At 33.8% G+C, this 24,429-nt stretch overlaps 2 protein-coding genes across 2 annotated transcripts; both read right to left on the minus strand.

The window, feature by feature from the left end:
- Nucleotides 1-4,897: 4,897 nt before the first annotated feature.
- On the minus strand, nucleotides 4,898-12,368 carry LOC118739160 (TNF receptor-associated factor family protein DDB_G0272098). The gene is made up of 3 exons (XM_036470344.1): nucleotides 12,256-12,368; nucleotides 6,026-6,092; nucleotides 4,898-5,952 (listed from the first exon to the last, which is right to left on the minus strand). Exons 2-3 carry the CDS (start codon nucleotides 6,077-6,079, stop codon nucleotides 5,047-5,049), a joined length of 960 nt encoding a protein of 319 aa, XP_036326237.1. The 5' UTR covers nucleotides 6,080-6,092; nucleotides 12,256-12,368; the 3' UTR covers nucleotides 4,898-5,046.
- Nucleotides 12,369-16,695: 4,327 nt separating this feature from the next.
- Nucleotides 16,696-17,649, minus strand: LOC118740139 (protein obstructor-E-like). The gene is made up of 3 exons (XM_036471633.1): nucleotides 17,643-17,649; nucleotides 17,015-17,595; nucleotides 16,696-16,941 (listed from the first exon to the last, which is right to left on the minus strand). Exons 1-3 carry the CDS (start codon nucleotides 17,647-17,649, stop codon nucleotides 16,696-16,698), a joined length of 834 nt encoding a protein of 277 aa, XP_036327526.1.
- Nucleotides 17,650-24,429: the final 6,780 nt, after the last annotated feature.

Raw genomic sequence — 24,429 nt, forward strand, 5'->3', positions numbered from 1 at the left:
CGGTTTTTTAATGGAATCATCATGCGCACTTTGTAATCAAAGGTGCCATTCAATCTGCCTGTCATTCTGACATTTTGATTGACAAGCGAAAAGTCATGCTGAGAAACTACCCAGTAAGGTAGCTACCGGGTAAATTCCCTGTGATTAACCGAGAGCTCTACCAGATATTTTGATGAAAGTCACTATGGACTGATTTCATAGTCATTAATTAACTAATAGATTAATGTTAACCAACCGCTTTTCATTTCACAGTAGGCGTCTTCTCTTTAAGTCGTGAAAGCCTCGTAAAGCTCGTAAATTTACGAGCCTCGTTAAATAGTGATGTGCTGAATTGGCGGTACCCAATACTCGGTACCCAATACTTGAAGAAAAAACTTGAAGAAAACTTTCTTTTCGGTACCCGATACCGATTCGATACATTAAACCTTTGTCATAATATATACACTTGTGGTCAGCTGATTAAGTCTAGTGACATTTGGACTAGTTTTTACTATTTTTTATTTTTTTTATTTTGTGTTTATAATTTTTAATAAAAGTCTAGCACATTACATAGCACCATATTAATCCACATTTCAAACTTTTTACAAAATTTATAAAAATTCAACAAACTTTAAAAATTACACATACAAATTTTAAACTTTTTATTAAAATTTTTTAGAAAAATTGTGGGTATACAGTTTCATAGCCCATTATATTTCAGTAGTTTTAAGCTGCAAATTTTAAAACGCTAGAAATTCGCGCAGACTTATAATATTTTTTTTTTGCTAGGCATTTTCCTCCAAATAAAAGTAATTGGCGAGCGTACTTTGTATGGGAGACAATGCTCAACAAAAAAATTATAAACAATTACAAGTCTATTCTGCGCTGGTAATAAAAAGCGTGTATCAGGTTTTATACCCTATTTTATGATTTCTAACTTTTATCTGGTTGGTTTTTCAGCAAAATTTCTTTGGCAAAGTTGTTCAACATGTCTCAGGCCTTAACTTTCGTGAACATATCAAGCGCCAGAAAAGAGGTCTTTGACACTTTTAGGTGGAAAATCTGAAAGCAGTTGTACATTAATTACACAGGAAAACAAAAAGAAAAAATTTTCTGAACCAGATGGTAGACCCCACTATTTCTAGGTTTTTGGGGTCACTGAAGACGAATATAAACAAAAAAATAACTTCAACGGATAATTTTCACGCACCCTCGTACAACCACAAAATTCATTTTTCATGCAAAGTTAAGATGGGTGTGTATTCCTGTCTTTCTCGGACCGTTGAAACCGAAAATGACTACAAAAAATTAATTACACCCCTCCCTCACTTCCTATAACCTCCTTGCTACACCCTGAATGGTTTAGTATTTTGAATTTTCATACAAAATTAAAATGTATGCGTATTTCCATGTTTTTGGGCGGCTGAAACCGAAAATGACTACATTAGGGTTATATTCGGTTAAAAGCGCCACACAATGGTCTGAAATCTAAATCTAGGTGGACAAAACTATTTGCTCAAAGACGCTTTGACACAATTTAACATCACTGTGTTTCTATATGTTTTTCAGGTCACTGATTTCGACTCTGAAGTCAGATTTTAAAAATTCAAAATGGCGTATCCAATATGGCGAATACAAAAATAAAAAAATTAAGGCGTGTTGATAAAACATGGCATGCAAACGATTTCGTGGTCGCTCATTATGAATCTGAAGTCAGATTTCAAAAATTCCAAATGGCGAATCAAATATGCCGAAAAGAAAAATGAAGAAATCAGTAAACTGTATTAAAACAGGGTATTTTGGGGTTTTTGAGATCACTGATTCCGATTCTCGAATCTAACTTTCTAATTTTGAAATGGGAATTGATTTGGACAATCTTTTAAAATAAAGTGAGTTTGGAGATGGTAGTGTCAAGTAAGTTTTATATTGTTAAAGTAGAAAACATTTTATTGTGAATAAAATTTTATTTTTATAATCTTTCACACATTAAAAAGCAGAAAACAAAACATGTTTCGAATAGTCGAATTGGTAAGAAACTGTATCAATAATGAAGATTGGGCAGGAGTGTTGAAACTGTTAATAAAGTTCGTCATTGTCTTCTGTGGTAGCTTCACAAGTAAACGTAGTAGGTACTTCTTGCGGCAGTTATCTTTAATTAACCACATATCCACTCTAGTTATTTTATTTAGTCACTATTTTTGCTTACGAATATACCATTTTCAACCTTACAACTTTCTTTTTTATAGTCATTTTCGGGTTCAAAAACATACATCTCAAGTTTGCATGAAAAATTACATTTCAATCCCCGGGGGTGGTTTTAAGAGGGTGGTAGCGGGAAAATGGTCAGTTGAAGTAATTTTTTTGGTCACATTCGTTTTCAGCGATCCCAAACACCTTGAAGTAGTGGGGTCTACCCTCTGGTTCATAAAATTTTTTGTTTTGTGTTCTCATGTGTAATTAGTATAAAACTGCTTTCGGATTTTCCACCTAAAAGTGTCCAAGACCTACTTTCTGGAGTTCGGTTCGTTCACGAAAGTTAAGGCCTGAGACGTTCTAAACAACTTTGTTAAAGAAATTTCTCCAGGACATGTTTTTGAAAATGTTTGAAATAAACACAGTGTAATTTATCAGAAGCACATTTTGGTATGCAAAATACGCGTAATCACTTCAGTCAATTTTTAAGAAAAACTGAGGGTGATTGAATAAAACTAAGTATGAGGTTCATATGCGGTTAGGTAGTAGTATCTAAAAAAACAACTTAATTTAGTTTAACAAAAGTATTGTATATCTAATCAAAATTTTATATGGGACCACGCTTGAGGTACTGTCTTTCCGATAAAAAAATGGCAATGCTTAATTTATTATTTCAGTCAACCCTTAAAATCTATTGCGACCTTAACTCTACACGATGAATAGGCTAGGACAAGGCGCATCCATATACAAATCTTCTTATCCCTACAGTTCCTACAGGAATAATTGTTCTGAATTCTCCGCAAATCATTCGATCCAGCGTTGTTTTTCATTCTGGCTGCATTTCTTTATTCATTCTGAACGTTTTTAATAAACTTTTTTGTTTACTTATTCTTTAGAACGTTCCTGATGATATGTTAACGTATATTTCAAACGCATTCTGTTTATTCTGGCTGTGAAATGGGATTATCTGGAATGTATAAAAAAACGCAGAATTTGCATCTGAAATTAAAAAAGCCTTTAACTCGAACAAATATGAGTGAGAATTATAGTTTCTGAAGGTGTGCTAAAGGTTCTTGTTCAATTTGAGCTCAAAAAGTTGTTGGGATCAATAGTTTTTGATTAACTAATTTTCGTTAGTTAACGCGAACAATTTTTGAAATCAAATTTTATATTAGTCGTTTATATTAGTATGTGTGAAATTTCAGACATTTAGCTCAATAGTTGTGGAAATAGGCGATATTGGTTTGGCGATTTGGTGAATTTACAGCAACATATTTTTTCTTGATGATTTTAAAGATTTTGAAGCAGCTCATATACATTTCGAAAAATCGGGCTTTTTGAATCGGTCTAATATACGTACATACTACATTAGACTGCATCACCTAATAAATTTGCGGGTTTTCCGGCGGGATTACAATACTTATTATATTTGAAGACTTCCGTGAGCTGGACCGATTTGAAAATACCTCCATAAATGTGTTCTTTATGAATAAAAATAGTTTCTTAAAGGATTTTTTTGAGAATAAATTTTCAATGCAATCTTAATGAAATTTTTGTTGCTGTTTTTTTTTAACTTTTTTCAAAGATTGGTTTAAGAAAAACTTGAATAACTCATTCATAAAAAATTAAATTTTTGGAGGCATTTTCAAAACGGTCCAGCTCACGAAAATCTTAATATTTTTCCAAATCAGCCGAAAGCCTCCGTTGCTAGCGCTGCGTTTCTTTTTAGTTTATTTAATAATTTTATTATTATTTAAGCTTTCATAAAATAAAAAAAAAAAGTTTCCAAATTATTTTGGTGAAAGTCTTAGAATAAGTATAATAAATTTTATAATTCCAATGTAAAAACAGTACCGATCTTTTTTTGTATGGGGAGTGATGCAGTGTAACATACATACTTACATACATATGTCTAATCTCTAATACGTATTTAAATTTAAATTCAAGTGTGCCGAGCGGAAGAAAGTGTGAAAGGCCCCAGCAAAAAAAGTTATCAAAAATCAACGGCAATTTTTAGCCACTTCAAACGTGCACATTAATACAGTAGAATCTCGAAAAAGTGAACCGAAGTGTCCCATGGGTGATTAACGTTTTCGAATTATTAACTTTTCTAAGTGCTTTTCAAAATTAAAAAAAATAAACATAGTTTTTACGAACTAAATTAGGCATTAAATGGCAAAAATGTCAAATGTTCAAAGTCGGGCATTAAAAAAAAATCGCGTCATTACATTAAAAAAATAGTAATTCACATGGCATTTTTTCAAATGGCATACATTTTTTGTCATTTCAACAATTGGATTAAAAGATTTGAGTTTTTAATGGAATTATGCCAGTGCGGGGAATTTCACCGAAAATCGGGGAATTTCGCGGTGGCCAACGGGGAGAAAGATAAAATGAGTTCGCATCCCTCGTTTCGACAATGAGTAATTTATTTAGGTAAAGCTGCCTTTATACGGGGGGATTTTTTGACAGCCGATAATCGCATGCAAAAGTTGACTTGCTGTCTACTTTGAGGCAAGCGATTTTTGAATCAGCATTTATATGAGCGAAAATCGCCTCATGTAAATGCAGCATAACACGCAAATCTAGTAAAACCATCACTATTAATAAGCGCTTTCCGTTTGTCATGTAATATTTTTGGTGCTTCATGATTTTAGATTAGACGATTGGTTGTCTAGGCTCGTTATAAAACTTTTGTTACTTTTTATGCAGATTTTAAACAACGTTTAACGGTTTAAAATAAATTTAATTTCAATGAAAACAGATCCATAACAATGATGTTTAAGCAACACTATCGATATTATTTAAAAAAAAAATATGGATTTTTGAGATCCAGAGCTGGTTTATTGCCCACTCCGTCTAAAAATATGTATTTTATGACTGCCTCTTTCTACGCAAAAGATCTTCCTTGAGTGCACGCAAACGATCACGCTCAGCGCGCAGATCATCCGCTTGACTGCGTAAGTCTGCTGTAAAATCAGTAAACATATTCATCATAGCTGATAGCAACTCCTCATTGGGCGTCTGCGAAGGCGCGTACGCATTAAGCGTTTGTTCGTCATCTGTGATCGTATTTTCGAACTTTGTTGGGTCAATTTTAGCAGCTAAATCTTCTTCGTTCGACTTAGAAATGGGCTGTGGTGCTGAAGTTGTTGTGCTGGTAACACGCTGTGACTGCACCTCTAATAAGCTATTCGCCATTTGCAATTTATCCATTGCGGCTTCCAAGGCAGCTTTTGTGGCATCGCTACTCTTTGGCCCTTCCACCTTTGAGGCGATATGCCCCTCTATCATATCAGTAGTATTCATTATGGTCTGAACGCGCTTAAAGCGTGCTTTTAATTGCGCAATCTCAGCCAACTTTTTCTGCAAATACTCAGCTGTTTCGGGATCTACATCCTCATCATTTTCAGGCGCACTCACTACGGAGACAGGACTCGCTGACTTAGTTTTGCTGGTGCTCGCTTTCACATTACTAGTTTGTTCCACATCATCGGTCGAAGTTGCAGTGGTCGTGGTTGTGGTTGTGGTTGTGGTTTCTTGTTTCACCTGCTCCGAAGCGCTAAGCTCTGTGGCATTCGTTTGTTGGGTTGTTGTATTTTCATTATTGGTTGCCTGAGTGAGTAATCCACCACTGCTCTGTTCATCCAAATGACCGAATTGCTGGTCATGCAATCGACTCAGTGTGGTGGCACGGTGACGTAGTACTTCCATTTCTTGCAGCAATCGTCGATGTTCCTCCTGCATCTCTTGCAATTGACGTTGAGAGGAGAGCAAACGCTGGAATGAGATAATTTAGTTTATATGTTTTTATTATTTCATGTATTTTTTAAATAACTGCATAAATATTTACCTCGCCAAGTGCTAAATTTTCCTGAGAAGGCCCTTTATTGAGTTCGTTTACCATTTTTAATGTTTACCTGGAAAATATGGTATAAACAAATAATTTGTTTAAATAAACATTAACGGAAATTCAACTCTATAGAATTTTTATAAATAATCCGCGCAATGAAATGTTTAAGCTAATTAAATTTGAACAATGCAAAGCGCTTGTACAAGGATGTCGGTATATTTGTATATGTATGTACATATGTATGTACACTGAGGGAAACAATTTTAGAATAAAAAAAAAAAAACGTTCTAAATTAAAAAAAAAATACGCATGCGAAAGAGCACCAACCCAACTCGTTTTAAATTTGAGTACGTACGTTATAAAATATGTCGTTGTGAAGTGCACAGATGCCTTTTCGTAATTAAGAAGGAAAAAATGGAATGGAATGGAAATTTTATAAATTTATTAGTTATTTAATTTTCAAGCAATTTAGCATTTCAATTCAATACCTCTCACGACGATAGTACTATCGAGACTATCGATGTTTTCAACTATAGTTTCGAAAACTATCGAGTGGCGATACTATCGATAGTATCCCAACAGTAATGAGTGTATGTGTGTATGTGTTGTCACCGATGTGCATGCTTTGTATACATACACTTTCTTAATTACATATGGCTCATTCCATCTCAAATCACCCAGGCTGAGGGAAAGTGAATTTAAGTTTGCGATAAAACTCACAGGGATTGTTCCTTGAACAATTTAAGGAGACACGTATTTTTTTCTTTTTGCTCAGAAATGCGAATTTTTCGAATAATGAATTTTTTGATTTTTGAGTACGAACGCTTCTTTTTTCCTCTCGTAATAGCAACTTTTGATGAAATCGTTTATAACTGCCGCAAAAAAGCAAGGATTTTAACGATTTTTTTTTTAATTGCAGATATTGATCTACTGAATCGATCTAGTGAACTAAACATCAGTAATTGTTTATTAATAATTAATTATTGTTTATAAACAAAAAAAAAATTTTTTTTTTCAAATTGATTTTTTCAAATTGCCACTTTTTTTTCTCTCAAACTTTTTTGTCTATTAGGGAATAGTATAAACTATTTCAGTACGGGTAGCAATATGCTAAAATTCATCGTTTTCGAGTTATGATTTTTTTTCTGAAAATGAATATGATGCTAGCAGATTTTCGTGCCAGTTGAGGGCACAAACATTGTTGCCCATTATGATAAAGTTTCCTTGCTGGAAATTTTTTGAGGTTGCCCGATCAGAGGCAAAAGTTTTTCCCAATTGGGCTCTAATTTTGGCCCAATTAGCGATTTGCCCAATCTACCGAAGATTTCCCCAACCAGTGCTCACAATTTGTTCAAAGTGAACATACATACGCAATTAAAACGTTTTTATCGATAAAATCACACATACACACATCAAAATTCCCTGCGAAAAAAATATTTTTTAACTTTTGTCTTGAAAAATTTTCCACATACAAATTTTTTGATTAAAAAAAATTAGTTTTTGAAAATATGCCATTTCAAAAAAAAAAAATGGAAAAAATCACAATGGTAGCTCTTAGTGTTGCGCAATATTTAAGTATAATGTTATGGGGTGCACCTACTGCTTAACCCCGAAAGCACTGCCTAAGGTTCATGATCACCGGTGCTTTGTTTCTGATGGTCATCTTCCCAGTCGATATTACTAAATATTTTAGTTTTGATCGTTTTTTTTCTGCATGAGACGTAAATGCGAGGTTTGTCTTCTACAGTATGGAGGAATGAATGAGCTCAAGTCCAAGTGACCAATGCGGCATCCTTAGTGTACTTACCTAATGAGTGCTATTTTTACAGTTCTTTCAATTTCCCCTGTCTACCTCCAAAAAATTCTTAGTATTGCACAAATTTTATTTTCCAAAGATAAAATGCTTTACAAATTTGATGAGTATTTTTTTAGAACAATAATGTTCTTTGTTTTGTTACTAGTGGTAACGAATTTAATAGGGCAACGAAGCAACAAATAAAACGTATGCTGGCAGTTGTATGTATGCATGCATGTATTTACATGCATATGGGCATTTCCTGAAAAGAGTGAAACACAAGTAATTTTTAGCAAAAAAAAACGACTTTAAAAAAAATATATATATATCTATATATTTCATGATCCAATGATCGGATGTAAACCAAATTAGTATGGGACCACCTCCGAGACACTACCTTTCCGTTGCAAAAAGAATTATTGAAATCGGTTGACGTGGTGCAAAGTTATGCGGTAACATACATAAAAAAAAAAAAATATTCCAACGAACTGATAACCTCCTCCTTTTTTGGAAGTCGATTAAAAATTAAAAAATAGAAATCCGCCTAAGCCAAAATTGATAACGCCATGCATGTTTTGTGTTTAATGTACTAAAATTTTTTACTAATCTGTCTATTGCATAGCAAGATATTAATGATTTGCTAACTACTATTCCTAATATTACATTTTTTTGTAGAAAACATAATTTCCAAAGAGCTTCCCAAATTGCGGAAGAAATTGATAAATAGAACTTGAAAACATGTGTACACTTGAATAACTGAGCCAAAACTATTCCGATTTAGACTTATGAGGTACTATTGGAAAGGTATGTTCTCATCCTTTTTATTTCTTTGCAAAAAAAGCTCATTCAAAGTATGAAAGAGAAAAGTAGGATGAACGAGCGTCATTATTCCAAGTTGAATAAAGATGTGTTGGTATTTAAAAAAACAAAAAATTAATGAGTTTTTGCACACAAATAAAAAGAGTGGAAAATACCTTTCCAATAATACCTAATAAGTCTAAATCGGAATAGTTTTGGCCCAGTTATTCAAGTTTTTCTTAAACCAATCTTTCACACATTTTCAACATTTCTGTATCAAAAAAAAAAAAAAAATTTCCTTACATGTTTTTGGCGGTTAGGGATCGATATATGAAAATTACGTGATTGACGCACGATCACGGAAGTTACGTGATTTGTCTCTCAAAACCGCTCACACTCACGTGTGAAAAGCGTGACACAACGTGTCCCGTAGAAAATCACATCTTTTGCCCTTCTCTAGTGCCAAAGTAAAGCCAAAGGTTTTGCTTTTTTTCAAGCATTCTTACGCAAAATAGCATATATCGTCGGCTGAGTGAAATATAGCCCTATCTTCGCGAATGGTTTAAGAACGTCCTATTTAAGAATTTGTTTCGGAAATGCCCTGTTTCAGAATTCGATTCAAAAGCGCCCTACTCAGATAAAATTAATTCAAATCTCAGTAGCTTTGTTCATTTCTTTCGAGTCTGTTAACTAATTACGTTTACAGTTAGTCAATAAAATTTAGGTACAGCGAATTTTTTACAATACGGGAAACTATTTTTTAAATATTTTATTTTTCGATAATTTTTTATAAAAACATGGTTAATTGTATAACAAAAGACCCAAAAATCAGAGTTCCAAACCTTGTGCAAAATTAAAGAAAATTCGGCAAAATTTCATTCAAATATTGCACTTTTTATTTACGCTCTCTAGAAAAAAGTTGAGTATGCAGTTTTTTAGCCCATTCAATTTTAGTATAATAAAGTACAAGTATGAGGAAGCTAGGACTTACCATTGATTTTTGGGAAACTTTTTCGTTTCGTTTTTTCCATATAAAAAAATTATCAAACATTATTTTATATGGAGAAAATGAGCGACACTTCTAACAAAAAAAAGTTGCTAAAAATCAATGGTAAGTCCTAGCTTCCTCATACTTGCACTTTATTATACTAAAATTGAATGGGCTAAAAAACTGCATACTCAACTCTTTTCTAGAGAGCGTAAATAAAAAGTGCAATATTTGAATGGAAGTTTGCAGAATTTTCTTTAATTTTGCACAAGGTTTGGAACTTTGATTTTTAAGATTTTTGTTGAAGAATTAACCATATTTTTATAAAAAATTATCGAAAAATAAAATATTTAAAAAATAGTTTCCCGTATTGTAAAAAATTCGCTGTACCTAAACTTTATTGACTGACTGTATGTATAAAATACACTGAGGGAAAAAAATTTTAGATTAAAAAAAAACGTGCTAAATTTAAAAAAATACGCATGTGAAAGAGCACCAACCCAACTCGTTTTAAATTTGAGTATGTTTGGTATAAAATATGTCGTTGTGAAGTGCACAGATGCTTTTTCGTAATAAAGAAAGACAAATTTAATGGAAATCCATACCATTTCTACGAAAAGTGTTGTTTCCCCGTATAAAATACATGGAAAACTTTGAGCGACCTCTAACTGCTTTTTGATTTCAAAGTAAACAAATAGGGGTATATTTTTTTCGATACAGAACAATCCTAGGGAGTAAGAGCATAAAAATTCCGACTTTACTAATTTTGGAACACCCTAATGAACACACATATCTGCGTTTAAAATTGCGACTTTGGATTTGAAATAAGATCTGCATCGTTACTATGTATCGATTAATTGATTAATCGCACATCCCTTATAATTTTTAACCAGATAACCTGATCATCTGGGCAAGTGCGTTATTTTGAAACAATCGTATTCTCTTTTATATACAACGTTCGCTAATCGGGAAATTAATAATTTTCACATCCCCAATAATTCTCAACCAGATAACCTGATCATCGAGCAAGTGTGAACACCAGACATCTGCAGCGGGTGCATGATTTTCGTGTATACTCGATCCTCTAACAAAACCCGTTTTGCATCGTTCTCTGTATACGAGCAGAAGTATTGTTCGTTATCGACTGAGCTCAAGACGAACATGTTGGCCACAACACCCGATTGCTTTTCATACATACTTGATTGGGTTCGGGTGCTTTGCAGCTCAATATACCCGGGTGTTCGAGTTTCAACCCGAGTGTGCACAAAATTTTCTTGATTGGCTTATGACGTTTTTGTTTCTACAAAAAATGTTGCCTTCTCATCGCGGTGTTCTTAGTTTTTGTGCGTAGAGGGTAAAGAGAAGTTTGAATTTTTCGGTAGTTTGTTTAAGTGTACATTTAACCATTTCTTATATTTTTGCTCATACAAAATGCGGCATCACGACGCCTACATCCATTTAGGTATAAATGTGTGTAGATCGGCAATGCCCAAGCCCTATACACTCGGTGCACATTTATTTTTTGTAAAAGTACTTATGTACCTACATAGTTTTAGGCTGTGTTCTAATATATACACACACAGCTTTCCACGCGAAACTATACGAAATAGATGCAAAAACATTTTTGTCTACTTCGCTTCTAATTTTTTCATTGCGTATGCACAAGCACAAAGCAACAACATTTTCGTATGCTTTGTGGGAACATATTGGCGCCAGTTACCTTCAGCGTAAATTTCTTTGTTGTCCTGCATTTTATCGCAATGTTCGGGTGTCCGTTTCATTGTTACACAAATTTTCGGGTTAGCTGCGGGTGTCCGAGTGTGGTGTTCGCTTGTGCTCAATTTATAGCGAGGGTGATCGAACAGACTCGTTCGTAACCAAAGCAGCTGTCGGGTATGCATCTCGATCGAACACATAGTAGCCGAGTGTGGCGTTCGCTTGTGCTTGATTTTTAGTGAGTGTGATCAAAAAGGCTCGATCATACTCAAAGCTGTTCTCTGGTGAACACTCTTAGTTTGTTACTTTTAGAGCAATCGTATTCACTTTTATTTATGTTCGCTAAACGGAAGCATTAAAATTTTCACTAATCAACAATGATTATTCTTTGATTAATTAATTAATCGGGTTTCGATTAATCAGCTTTTCCGATTAATTGATTAATCGCACATCACTAATAATTTTTAACCAGATAACCTGATCATCGGGCAAGTGTGAACATCCTTAGTTTGTTACTTTTATAGGAATCGTATTCAGTTTTATTTATTTTCGCTTTATTATTATAATACAAGATTTAAAGTGACAGCTGTTAAAGGCCTTACTTCTAGAATGTTAATAGAAGACTAAAAAGTGTGTACGTATGTATGTACATACATATATCTCACCGAGATACTTCAGCCTTTTCACATCAATTATACACTTTAGTTCTTTACCACTTAAATTATACTTTCGCAACAGAAACTTCACCATCTCAACACCCTATACGCAAATGCATAAAAACATTTCACGAACAACCTATGCTAAAAATAGTTAGCATTTATGTATTTTCATGTGATTGCACAAAAACTAATAAAATTTTTCAAGTTCCTTTCGGCACCTTCAAATTTGCATACATAAAAAGAAAAACGTTTTTGATAAATTATTATCACTTACACAGTGATATTCACCGCTCTATTAAAAAATGGACAACCAATGTCAAAATGTATCTTCTGAAAGTCTGAAACTTTGAAATTGTTGGAGTCTTCGAACGCGATTACCACCTCAAACAGTTCAATGGCTACTAACTGATTCAACAAATTTTCAGCGGATTTTCCGAAAATCTGAGATAAACTGATGCTCTGTTTTTGAGAAAAAACAAAGAGAACACAGCAAAGTATATGTATATGGGAAAATGCATGAAGATAAATAGATGGACAAGTATGTACTTACATACATAAATATACTTATGTACGTATACATATGTATGTATCTATAAGCAGGTGCGTAAAAGTCTTCACAGAGTCAGATGTGCGCCTGAAAAATGCTCTCGCTTAAATGTGAAAATATACTATTTATGTATAGTATGTATATTTACTACCAAAAAATACTCTGTAAAAATATAGAAGAATCTATAATATAGGGTGTCTAGTTCTGCGATTAAAAAGCTACACTGAAAAGAATGTGCCATTTAAGGTCATAAGATTAATAGCACATTATAATTTTTGACTTATGTATGTATATACCTAATGTAAGTAATGTTTTGGGATGAAGTGAAACAAGTTCAAAATTTAATATTTTTATTTTTTTTGACTTAGTAGTAAATATAAATATGTATATACATACATACATATACATATCACCTCTTCTATGTACCAGGCAGTGATGGGCAAAGTGTGTATACTAAATGCTAAGTAAAAAAGTATTTACGTATGTATTTTATGCGTTTTCTTTCCAACAAAAAGTTTTACCTTAAATACTTAGAATAAATATTTTTACTTATTTTCACAATACTAAATACTTAGAATAAATATTTTTACTTATTTTCACAATACCAAGTAGAAAATTATTTAGTTGCTTTCACCTAACGTAATACCGCTTACAGGATTACTTAGTATGTTTGGCTTCACAAAAGCCGGATATAAAAGTACTTAGTATCCATGGCTTCACTATGTACTGTATACCAAAGTAAAGTCGAGAAATGTCGAAAACTCCGAAATAGTATCAAAACCAAAAAAGCCCGGAAAAGTGCCGAAAAATGTGGTATAAAGATCCCCGATAAGTCCCGAAGAACGTCAAGAAATGTCAAAAAAAAGGCCCAAAAATTCTTGAAAAATCCGGATGAGGAAAAAATCTGTTAAAAATCTTGAAAATTAAAAAAAAGCAAATCAACAAGCACTTCATTATATTATCTTTCTTTTCCTGAAGAATTCTAACAGGTACCTTAACAGGTCATTGCAGATTGAGAAGTCACCTACACAAACTCTGGGTCTGGTCCACTGATTCATGCCGTTTCTGTGATAGAACCGCTGGAACTTCTGAGCCTCGAATGCGATGCATTGGAGACGAGACGAGAGAAATACTAAACCCGCAGTCGAATCACATGCACTCGATGTCACCTAACAATCCACTGGATTTCCTAAGGGAGCTGGGACTGAGGGAGGTGCTGTAAGGAGCAAGAGGGCTTGAGCTGGAGAAACATCGATGGAAACATCGATGGAAACATCGATGCATCGATCGTTTTATATAAGCTGCTACCTGTTTTTTTTTCTCAACATCGATGTTTTTTGCAAACAGCAAATCAACATTTATTTGGCGCATAAAAAGGTAAAATTAAGCAATTATTAATAAGTCAGCAAAAACCTTAATAATATTTAAAAGACTTTACGTACTCCATTTACATGATTCAATAATTATAATTAAAGGTTTGCTCACGAGTGCCACTCCCTCACAAAAGGTTGCACACACACGGTGCCGTGCTAAAGACGCCGATTTTGTCAAGAGGAAGCGAAAAAAACTGTTTTCTGAACAAACCTTTTATTATTGAATCATACCTCATTTATATATAAATAACTAATTTTTAATATCGAGCCCTTGAAGATACAACTTTGTGGCTTTGCGTGACATTTATAACTTTGCCAGCAAAGCGCCAGACGCAAAAGGTATACAATGAACGACAAGAAAACAATTTTGTACTGCTTTTTTACTCGTCAAAATTGCTATGCATTTTATACATTTAGCTTTAAAAATATCATCAATGTAATTAAATTTTATGATTCTGATGAATAATATTAAACCGGCTGATTGTCAACGCGCGCAAAAATATGCGAGTTGGCCATCTTTTCGCTTCGCGCTGCAGCTGCAAGGATCTATGTTGCATGATTTTGTGCATTTTCATACAATTCATCTTATCTGTTCAAGCGAATCTCTCACGCAAAGCAAAGCAAACGTTTTATCTGGCATCAGCTTTATACAACATTTGTTCCAATCAGCAAAAATCGTCAGCAAAAATCTTTATAATTATTAAAAGGCTTTCAAAACTTTGCTGATTTATACCCACATAAGTAATTTTTGATCTCAACCCTTTGAAGGGACAAAAGAAATATAATTTTAGTACTAAGCAACTCCTAAATAGCTACTAATTTCTTTACTTGAAATGCCTGAATACCCTAGTTTTTTTTAAATTAATAGGTAATCTATACATATAATAATATTGTAACAGGCCGATGTCTGTATATTATAGCTAGCAAAGAAAAAATAATTTGGGGGTCTTTATTAGAGTAACAGAAGTCAAATCAACAATTTTGTAGAGTTTTGTCTATCTGTCTGTATGTTGGTATTTACGCGCATCATTCGAAAACTAATGCATGAAATTAAATGCAGTTTTCACAGATGCATTGCTAGAGGTCTAATTTGAAATGTAGAAAAAAAGTAGAGAGTTTCCACCTGTTTGAAAATTGCAGTCTAAGTAAATTGATAAGATAATGTAAATATTGCAATATGGCTGCCAAAAGAAAGAGGTTTAAGGAGGCTTACAACCGAAAATATTTTTGTTTGAAAATTTTAAGTCAATTTAATTGATAAGATAAATTGAATATTGCAATATGGGCATCAAAGTGAAGAAATTTAGGAAAGTTTACTGCCGAAAAAAATTTTTTGAGGAGGATTGCCACCTGTTTTAAAAATTGCATCAATGAAATGTTACAATATGGGAAATATTACAATATAGCACAAAAATACGCCGAGTATTTGCTAGTCAAAATAAAAAATTTCTCATACGACCCGTATTACATTAGTCGAAAATTAAAAAAAGGTATACCTACAAATCTACATACATATTTACACATATACATATGTACACTGAGCGAAAAAAATATGAAAATCAAATAGAATCGTAATTAATCTTGCAATAAACGTCAACTGTATATTGGTAAATATTCAATTCAATTACGCGCATATTAAAATGACCGCGTCCGTTCTGACAAAGCATCCGTGAAGTGAATAATCAAGACAAAAACTAAAAAAAAAATATTTAGTTTGCATGTTGCCAGGAGTGGAATTCGAATCCTGACCATCTCTGCATATCAACAAATTGTGGCAAGCATCTTTGCGCACTCAGTTACACCCAGACATATAAATTTGCTTTCAAATGTTTAAATTTGTTTAGTATTTTTTTGAGTATGCGGTTTGTAGCCCATTAAATTTTAATATAATAAACTTCAAGTTTTAATTAAGCGATTACAAAATTGGCGTGGATTTTTTAAATTAAATATTGCGCAACACTCAGAGCTGCCATTGTGAATTTTTCCATTTTTTTGAGATGGCATATTTTCAAAAACTATTTTTTTTAAATTTGTTTGTGAAAATTTTTTCAAGAAAAAAATTTAAAAAATATTTCTTTTCATAGAGAATTTTGGTGTGTGTATGTGTGATTTTTTCCTCGCCTCGTTCTCGAGATATTTGGAAAACTATTAAATCGATTTGTTTTTGTTTTTGTGCTGTAAAGTTTTTGAAGACGTATTAATCATGCTCAAATTTCATATTTATTTATTATTTATGTTTATCCATCAACCCTAAAAATTTGAAACAAATCAAACACATGAAGTGTGAACCCCGTCCATTTTGCTGCGTTTTGGTATGGAACGCCCCATATACATGGTCAGATGTGAACAGTCAAATACGTGCGTAATAAATTTTTGCATGAAAATATTATTTTTAAATACGAACATTTTTAAACGATAATCAAATATAAAGTATTAATTTTTACTATGCATTATTTCCCTTAGTGTATGTAACATTTTTGTTTATTTACGGAGTGGTGAAACAACTTAATAGAAAATCAAGTTCTTTTGCTGCGAATTTCTTTTAAAAAAGCTATTTTTATTGAAGGTATCTTAAAATCCAACAGGTCTTTATTCAGTAACCGGCAGACTTTTGTATAATACTGGGTTGGAGAAGAAAATGAGTTAGGGCTCTCATATATTATGGCAACAATATGTTTCTTTAAAAAAGCTTTACAATTAAAAAACTGTATTGCTAACAAACTCTGCGTGAGCTCAGATTTTATTATCATATTTTTTACATGCACAGTTATTGATTCATCAAAAGAAAATTATGTTAGGCAACCACTGCCTTGCCGGGAGAGCGTGCAACATTTTCTGGCGTACGACAAGTTTCCAATTTAGCATCGTAAACAAGTCCCGGCGTACACTCAAGTACAACACCCATGCCATTCAGGCAATAATAATACTTGGCTAGATCACGATGGGCAATAAAACTGGCACCTACGGCGGGACACTCGATGTCAGCGCGTCTGGGTGGCATTTTTGAATAAGGAATGATGTTGCGCGTCGCAGCAGTGATCTACAAATAATGTAAAATCTTGCTATACATAATATAATTTTTTACTAAATTATAACTACATTCACGAACTTACAGTGCAATTGACCCTCTCCGCGAAGTCACAACAATTACAAGCCGTATTGAATAGTAAACCTTTGGAACAATTCTGCGCATAAGCATACCCATCCATGCAGATAAAGTACTTATCGCACGACGCCTTGCTGGTGAGGAAGGTGATATTTCCTGGATCGTTGAATATGGTGCACATATTGTCCACACAATCCACATATTGTGGAAAGTCACAACGATCTGTCTCGGCGTTATATTGCAGCCCATCAGAGCATTCGCGTAGAATGGGTGTACCCGCATAGCAGAGCACATATTTTGTGCATGTACGATCATAGCAGAAGGACGACAGCGCATTGCTGCATGTGGGCAGGCACTTAGCCACGTCCGGGTAAGTACAACTCTGCTCCTTTGAGTCGAAATGGTAGCCATATTCACATTCACGTTCTATAGGTTGACCGCTCATGCAGATGTAATATTTCGTGCAGTCGCCAAGATAGGGTAGGAATATCTTATCGGCAACGCCACTGCAAATGTTCACAGGAGCTAGGTCGGCCAGAAGTTTGCCAAAAGTGGTGCAAGCCACAAAAGTGTATAGAAGAAATTTCACTGAAAGGTGAATTAAGAATATTTAAAAACGTTTAAAACGACTGTACTGTCCATGTTCCCACTCACTTGTCTTATTTGTATGAATTCGTATAGTCTCTTTCGTCGTCGAATTGAAACTTTTAAATGGTTATTAGTTAATTGATTTTGGGCCATTTTATAGTTTCGCCTATGCACTGTCTTATTTTACCCCAAAATATGACTAATTTTCGTTATCAATTTTTCAAAAATAAGCGTTTGCGCGAATATACCTATGTATAATACGTAGTATATACTATGTATGTATGTACATATCGTCGATGTTTTTGCAAAACCGCCCATCGCCCAATTGCAAAACCGCCTATCTTACGGCACTCAAATTTTACAGGAGAGCGAAAAAACGGTTTATTCTTTGAATGCATTGCCTTGAAAGGCGGTATTTTCTCTTGCTAAAACTGACAAATCTGTTGTTTTAATAACGATTTGACGATTCTTATGCATAAATCTCGATGCCTGGAGTTCAGGGCTACCAAATCTAGTTTTTGTCACAATGGCGATTTAGGCGGTTTTGCAACTGATCGATGGGCGGTTTTGCGAAAACGACGACGATATGTATGTCGAATTTATCTAAAAACATTTCCCAGAAAAAATTGATAATTTGATATTTACATACATGCGATATTACTACACCAACAAATTCTTCAAGGTGACTTTCATCTCGCGCTGCACATTTGACAAAATTTTGAAGGAAACTTAAAAAATTTGTCACATTCGATAGAGAATATCGCAAATAACATTTCCCAGTCCCCTTCACTTTTTTTAACTTGCACAGCGAACGCTCACCGTTGACCGGAAACAGAATATTATAACGCTGCTTATAAATAAATTTTCGCTCTCTAGAAAGATCGTGACGGTTACGCAACTAGTATATACCCTGCAGGAAATTGAATTAGTTTGAAAGTAATTTATAAACTACTTTATTTTCAATGATAACTAATTGAAATTCTCACTATCTTACCTGCAACGAACTCATTTATTTAACATGGCGATGTCCTAGGAAGCAGTCCATTGCCTTTTCCTGCATGTATTTTCAACTACTTTAAAATGAATTTGGCTTAAACAACATCAGAAATGTTTCTTTTGAATACGCTTGCGTTCTGGACTTCACAGATGCTTTTTCATACTTCCAAGAAATAAATTGTTTTTTTTTTTTTTGAGCAAAAAGAGTATAAAAATTCGAAACATTTCCTCATTGCATTTGTTTTAAAGTAGTCTTTCATCACTTGATTCCGTCAGGGTAATTACACTACTTTAGATCTATTTTAATAATAAAATTAACTTTTTAGATGAACTTAAGACCGCTGAACCAGAATATGAATCCAATTAATTGAAAAAAAAAATAGTTTTCGAGATATGAGCAAAAGTCACATTTCTAGGACCTTTCGGTCCTGTTGCTGGAAATCTGCGGGAATGTAAGGCAAACCCAATTATGTTATGTATTTCGGAATAAACATTTATTTTCCTTTACATTGGTGTTATATAAGTGATGATTAAAGAAATATTTTTGGGTATACAAGCTTTAAAATTTAGATAAATGTCAATTTAGATAAATCTACGATATTTCAGTAAATATTGTATCCAAATTGTTGAAAATTGGTATGAGAAGTAAAATTATGGGACAAATTAGGATTATTATGAAATTTTTGGAAAATGGTAGTGGCCCCGCCCACTTATGATGAAATGCTGTATCTCAGTAGCCGCTTCAAACTCGGTATGAGCCGTGCTTAGGCTATATCTAACATACTTTGAACATCTTTGAAGTCGGCCGATAACCACGCCCACTTTCCATTTAACGGTAATTTACAGAAACACGAAAACTGCGCTAAATCAGTAACTATATACATAGACTAATTTCAGATGAAATACCATAAACGACTTAGAATTGAATTTGTAGGCATTCATCAAGAATTGTCTTTATTTTGTTTAATCACTCCAACGCCACCTTGCGGCTCTTTTTTCAATAGTATCGCCCCTACCGTTACCAATAAACATCTTGTTTATGAGGCAAATCGGACCATACATACGATTTTTAGTAATAACTCGACTCCAGAGCCACCTGGCGAGCCATTTTTTCGCAGAAATATTTCCCTTCACTTTGCCAATACATATTTTAAATATTAGCCGGATCAGCTCATAAATACGATTTTTAATAACTCGACTCCAGCGCCACTTGGCGTTTTAAGCTGTGAACCTAAACTATACAGGGAATTTAGGACAAAAATTTCATTAAAATCATTTCGGTTGTTTAGGAGGAGTTCACTATAACCAAAAAAAGCCTTTTTCAAAGAAATCGGTACAGCCGTTCTCGGGATCACTTCTTACAAAAAGGTGGCAATTCTCTTAATATAATTGGTATAGATAATAAGTATATTCTATATTCTATGTAATAGATCGGTCTCTGGTCCACCTAAAATAAAAAAGTATCCTATATGTTAATCCAGGCCAAATCTCAAACAAAACGGAACATATTAGAAGAAAAAATGGATCCTGTATGTTAATCTAGGAACGTACTAAATTTCAAGCAAATCGGACGATAAATAAAACATTTTCGAATACTTAGATCGGTCTCTGGTCCACTTCACGGAAAAAATAATCAATATATGCTAATCTAAGCAAAAAGCTACCTACGTTCCAAATTTTAAGCAAATCGGACCATAAATACGATTTCTTCGATTGGATCGGTTCCTGGTCCACTTCACCGAAAAAAAACGAATCATATATGCTAATCTAGGTAAAAAACTACCTACGTACTAAATTTTAAGCAAATCGGACCATAATAATATTTTTACGAATAGATCGGTCCCTGGTCCACCTACCGGAAAAAATAAATTTTTTTTTCCTAAAACATGGTGGTTGCTGAAAGCTATTTATATACAAAATTTCATGAAAATCGGACCAGCCGTTCGCGAGATTTCCAGTGACAAAGGAAAGGGACTTCTCTTATATAATTAAGTACAGATTATTACAAAAATTTAGTTTTATTACATTTTCTTACCTATACTGTGATAGTACATATTTGCAATATCTAATTCTCTAAATTAAAATTGAATTAGATTTTTTAAACAGGTGACAGCCCTGGGAGGTTGCTTAGAGATAAAGCATTTTCAAGCCCATTTCCATTGATACCCATATTGCAGCAATTCATTTAACTAATTGAACAAAAATTTTCAACAGGTGGCAACTCTCCTCGCCGATACGAACCCGTTAATATGCGTGTTCCTACAATCGGACCACGGCAACATGGAGTCCATCGATGTCGCACGATAAGCAACTTTATTTTCTTTGTTTTGATGGAAGAATTTACTTGATTATAAACATTTACGTCTTTTTTAAACATTTCGAGTTGAAATATCCATGAAAATAATTTTGACGCATAAATCGCTGTGCCCTCGCACAAAACATTTGAAATTTGTTTATACAGTTAGAGCAGGATAATATACAACTGTTCTACTCTTACATAAAATATCTGAGTTGCATGCCACATTAGTTTAATCATCATAAACTGGATGAAGCTTTACCAAAGTAAAAGCTTTCCACCCGACAAACGTTTACGAAAATATGTTCGTTTTCGAATTTTTCGCATAAAACTATAGGGAACGGGTTCCGAAAAATTATCGTAAAAGCAACAGGTAATACGCTCAGTTGGTGGCAGCATAACTCTCCTTCTATTGATCGACGTTTCTCAGAAAAAGCGTCGTTTGAAGCTTTCACAAAAGAAAGCTCAACATATACAGAAATTCACGACGAAAGTGTTACCAAGAATAATAAATGCAATGAATATTTATGAATATATGTATAGTTCCTGTTGGCGTGTATTCCTCTATTGTGGTCCATGTCGAGCCTTCCGTTGCTAACTCATCAGCTGTTAAATTTCGGGGAATATTGCGGTGACCAGGGACTCAAAATAAATTATTCAAAAGAGTTTTGCACCCCAAGAAAATGTCGACCCGCCCGTCATGACGGTGACGTAACCTACTACGGTTCGACAAACGACTGCATTCAGTGAAAGCAAATTCTTCTGCCTGGGAAACACTCTCTAATTCAGGTAGATGGATCGATCTTCCTACTTTCAGGGATATAGAAAAAGCCAAAAGATGTACAGATTATGCCGAGGTATCGAATTCCCTATCCCAGTCGGATCTTGATCGGAGAAGAACTGCGAAGAGCCTTTGAAATTCTATTTCTTGAACGGCAAACGTTAATTTGTTTCCTATATAAAAGTTTCCCGAAAATTTTAGTTCTTTATAAGCCAGAGTGTCATGACAAAAGAGGTGACTATGATAGAGCATTTTTCTTTAAAACAACACAACGGCAATAACGCAAATTTGTGTTATTTCACATTTCGCGTCCCCCGCCCCCCTCCCTTCCTTTACAATTATGAACTGGCATTACAACCGTTTAGAAAAAAAAATTATAATAAAATAAAAAAATTAATAAAATGACACTAGTTCACTTCTGAAACTACTTTTTAATGTCCAAGTAATGGGAATTATTGCTTATGGTGTTATTGCATGCACACCACCCATGGTGGAATTCTACCAGGTGAAGTAATATTAGAGTGAGAAGAAAGATTTTGATACTGCCTTATTTGAAAATTTGCCTACAAAATGTAACTATAAGGCAGCCGAATGTCAGAAAATAAAGCAAGAAAGCTGTTTTATTTCTTCACGTATTTATTGCGCCATGGTTCCATGCAGACAAAATTCGTACAAAAGCGCTAGGTCCAATTTGCCGAGCAGTTATTAAAGTTGACGCTTTCCCTATATTTTGTTAGACTTTTCATAAGTAAAAATATTTGTTTAATTGTATTTTTGTAATAAACAAAGTTCTTTTTCTTCTGTCAGTAAACTGTTTTTGTTACAAATAAGGCAAACGATTTTGGTATTATTTCCCATTTAAAAGTGAAATAAAGCAAATTTTGCGTTGTTGCCGTTTGTGTTATGTATTAGACTTCAAATCTCTAGCATATGCGGGTATTCATCGAACTGAAATGAATTCAACAGCTGCTACATGCGCTATACCAGGTCCCCCCAAGGTAGGTATTTAAAATGGGCGAAATCGGTCTGTAACCACGCCCACTTCCTATATAACGGTATTTTCGAAAAATACAAGAACTGCGATATTTCAGTAAATAAATAAATTATAAATAAATTTTTGTACTTGGGCATTTCATCGCAGAAGATTGCATTTCAAAAAGTGCTTACGAGTTTATTCGCAAAAGTAGCTTACTTCACGTTGTTTTGAGCATATATTTTATAGAAAAACACAACTTTAAAAAAATTCAAAGTTAACATAAGCTGTGGAACTAACTGTTTGACAATTCGTCGCCTGCGATAGCTCGCAAGCGATATCTGCTGCTATCATTGCGATGAACGGTCTCCACGAGCGATTCATCGCCGGAGATATATAGCAGCAAATGAACAATCGCTAATCGAGACAGCAAGTTACCATACTCGGTAAGAAATTGCTGAACATTTTTGAAATCGCGCAATGACCACGCCCACCTACCATATAACAGCAATTTACAGAATCACGAAAACTGCGTTAAATCAGTAACTATTAAAGCTAAGTTTCTTAAAATCGATGATTGCAATAACCACTTAGCAGAAAATTAGATTATTATACATTTTTGGATAGTGGGCGTAGCGCCGCCCCCTTATAACCACAAATGTGTTTTTCGTTAACCTATTTAAAAATTATTAAAATCGAACTAAAATTACACCCGCTTCCCATATAACGGTAAATTTCAGAAATACGAAATTTCAATAACTAAGGACGCTAATTTACTTTAAGTTAAAAGTTGCGACAATCTCTTAAAAATAAATAAGACTGGTATAGACTTTTGGGAATTGGACGTGGCATCGCCCATTTTATGACTACAAAGGTGTATCTCGGTAACCACTTTATCGATTTCAACCAAACTTGGTTCAAGTATATCATTGAGAGCCGGTTGTGTCTGGTTAAAACAAATCGGACGTGGAAGCTCTGGTTAAATACAACAACTGCTTTATCGACCACAAGTTATAGCATTCTCAGTTTAAATGAAATCATATTTAAATTAAGTGAAACCTTTTTCAAATGAAGTGAAACCTTTTTCAAATAAAGCGAAACCCTTTTTCAAATTAAATGAAACCTCTTTCAGATTCAATGAAACTTTATTCAAATTAAATGAAACATTCTTAAAACGAAATTTCATTTAATTTGAATAAAGTTTCATTGAATCTGAAAAAGGTTTCATTCAATTTGAAAAACGTTTCGCTTTGTTTGAAAATCGTTTCATTTAATTTGAAAAAAGTTTCAATTAAACTGAAAATGCTTTATATGCATGATGCCGATATCGCCGATAATGATATTTAACTGGGAGGTAGTGATAAACAGACATTGAACAACCGGCCCTAAGTCTAACTCATACTGAGTTTCGAAAACGTTTGAAATCGGGAAAAACGTTCCGGATTGTCTTGCAAAATTACTTTAGAGAAAGTTGAAATGACGATATTTGAAACCTGCGCTGGGTTTATAAAGTTCGGTTATATAAAGTGAATGTATGTTGCCGCATAACTTTGGGCCACGTGAACCGATTTCTTTTCATCGGAAAGATGGTACCGCAAAGTCCAAACTTATTTGGTTTAGATCCGATCATAGGATCGTGAATAAAGCAACGGTAATCCTAAATTTATATATGAGGAACGATGTCGGTTGTGTTTATTTTTACTTAAAGATTACTTTTTTAGAAGTCAGCTCGTCTTAAGGCGACTTCTATACTATATTTTCCCAATGAAATCAACATTCATAATCTCA

The sequence above is a fragment of the Rhagoletis pomonella genome, unplaced genomic scaffold (assembly GCF_013731165.1).
Source record: "Rhagoletis pomonella isolate Grant_MI unplaced genomic scaffold, Rhpom_1.0 Rhpom_scaffold_00005, whole genome shotgun sequence".
Taxonomy (NCBI): Eukaryota; Metazoa; Arthropoda; class Insecta; order Diptera; family Tephritidae; genus Rhagoletis; species Rhagoletis pomonella.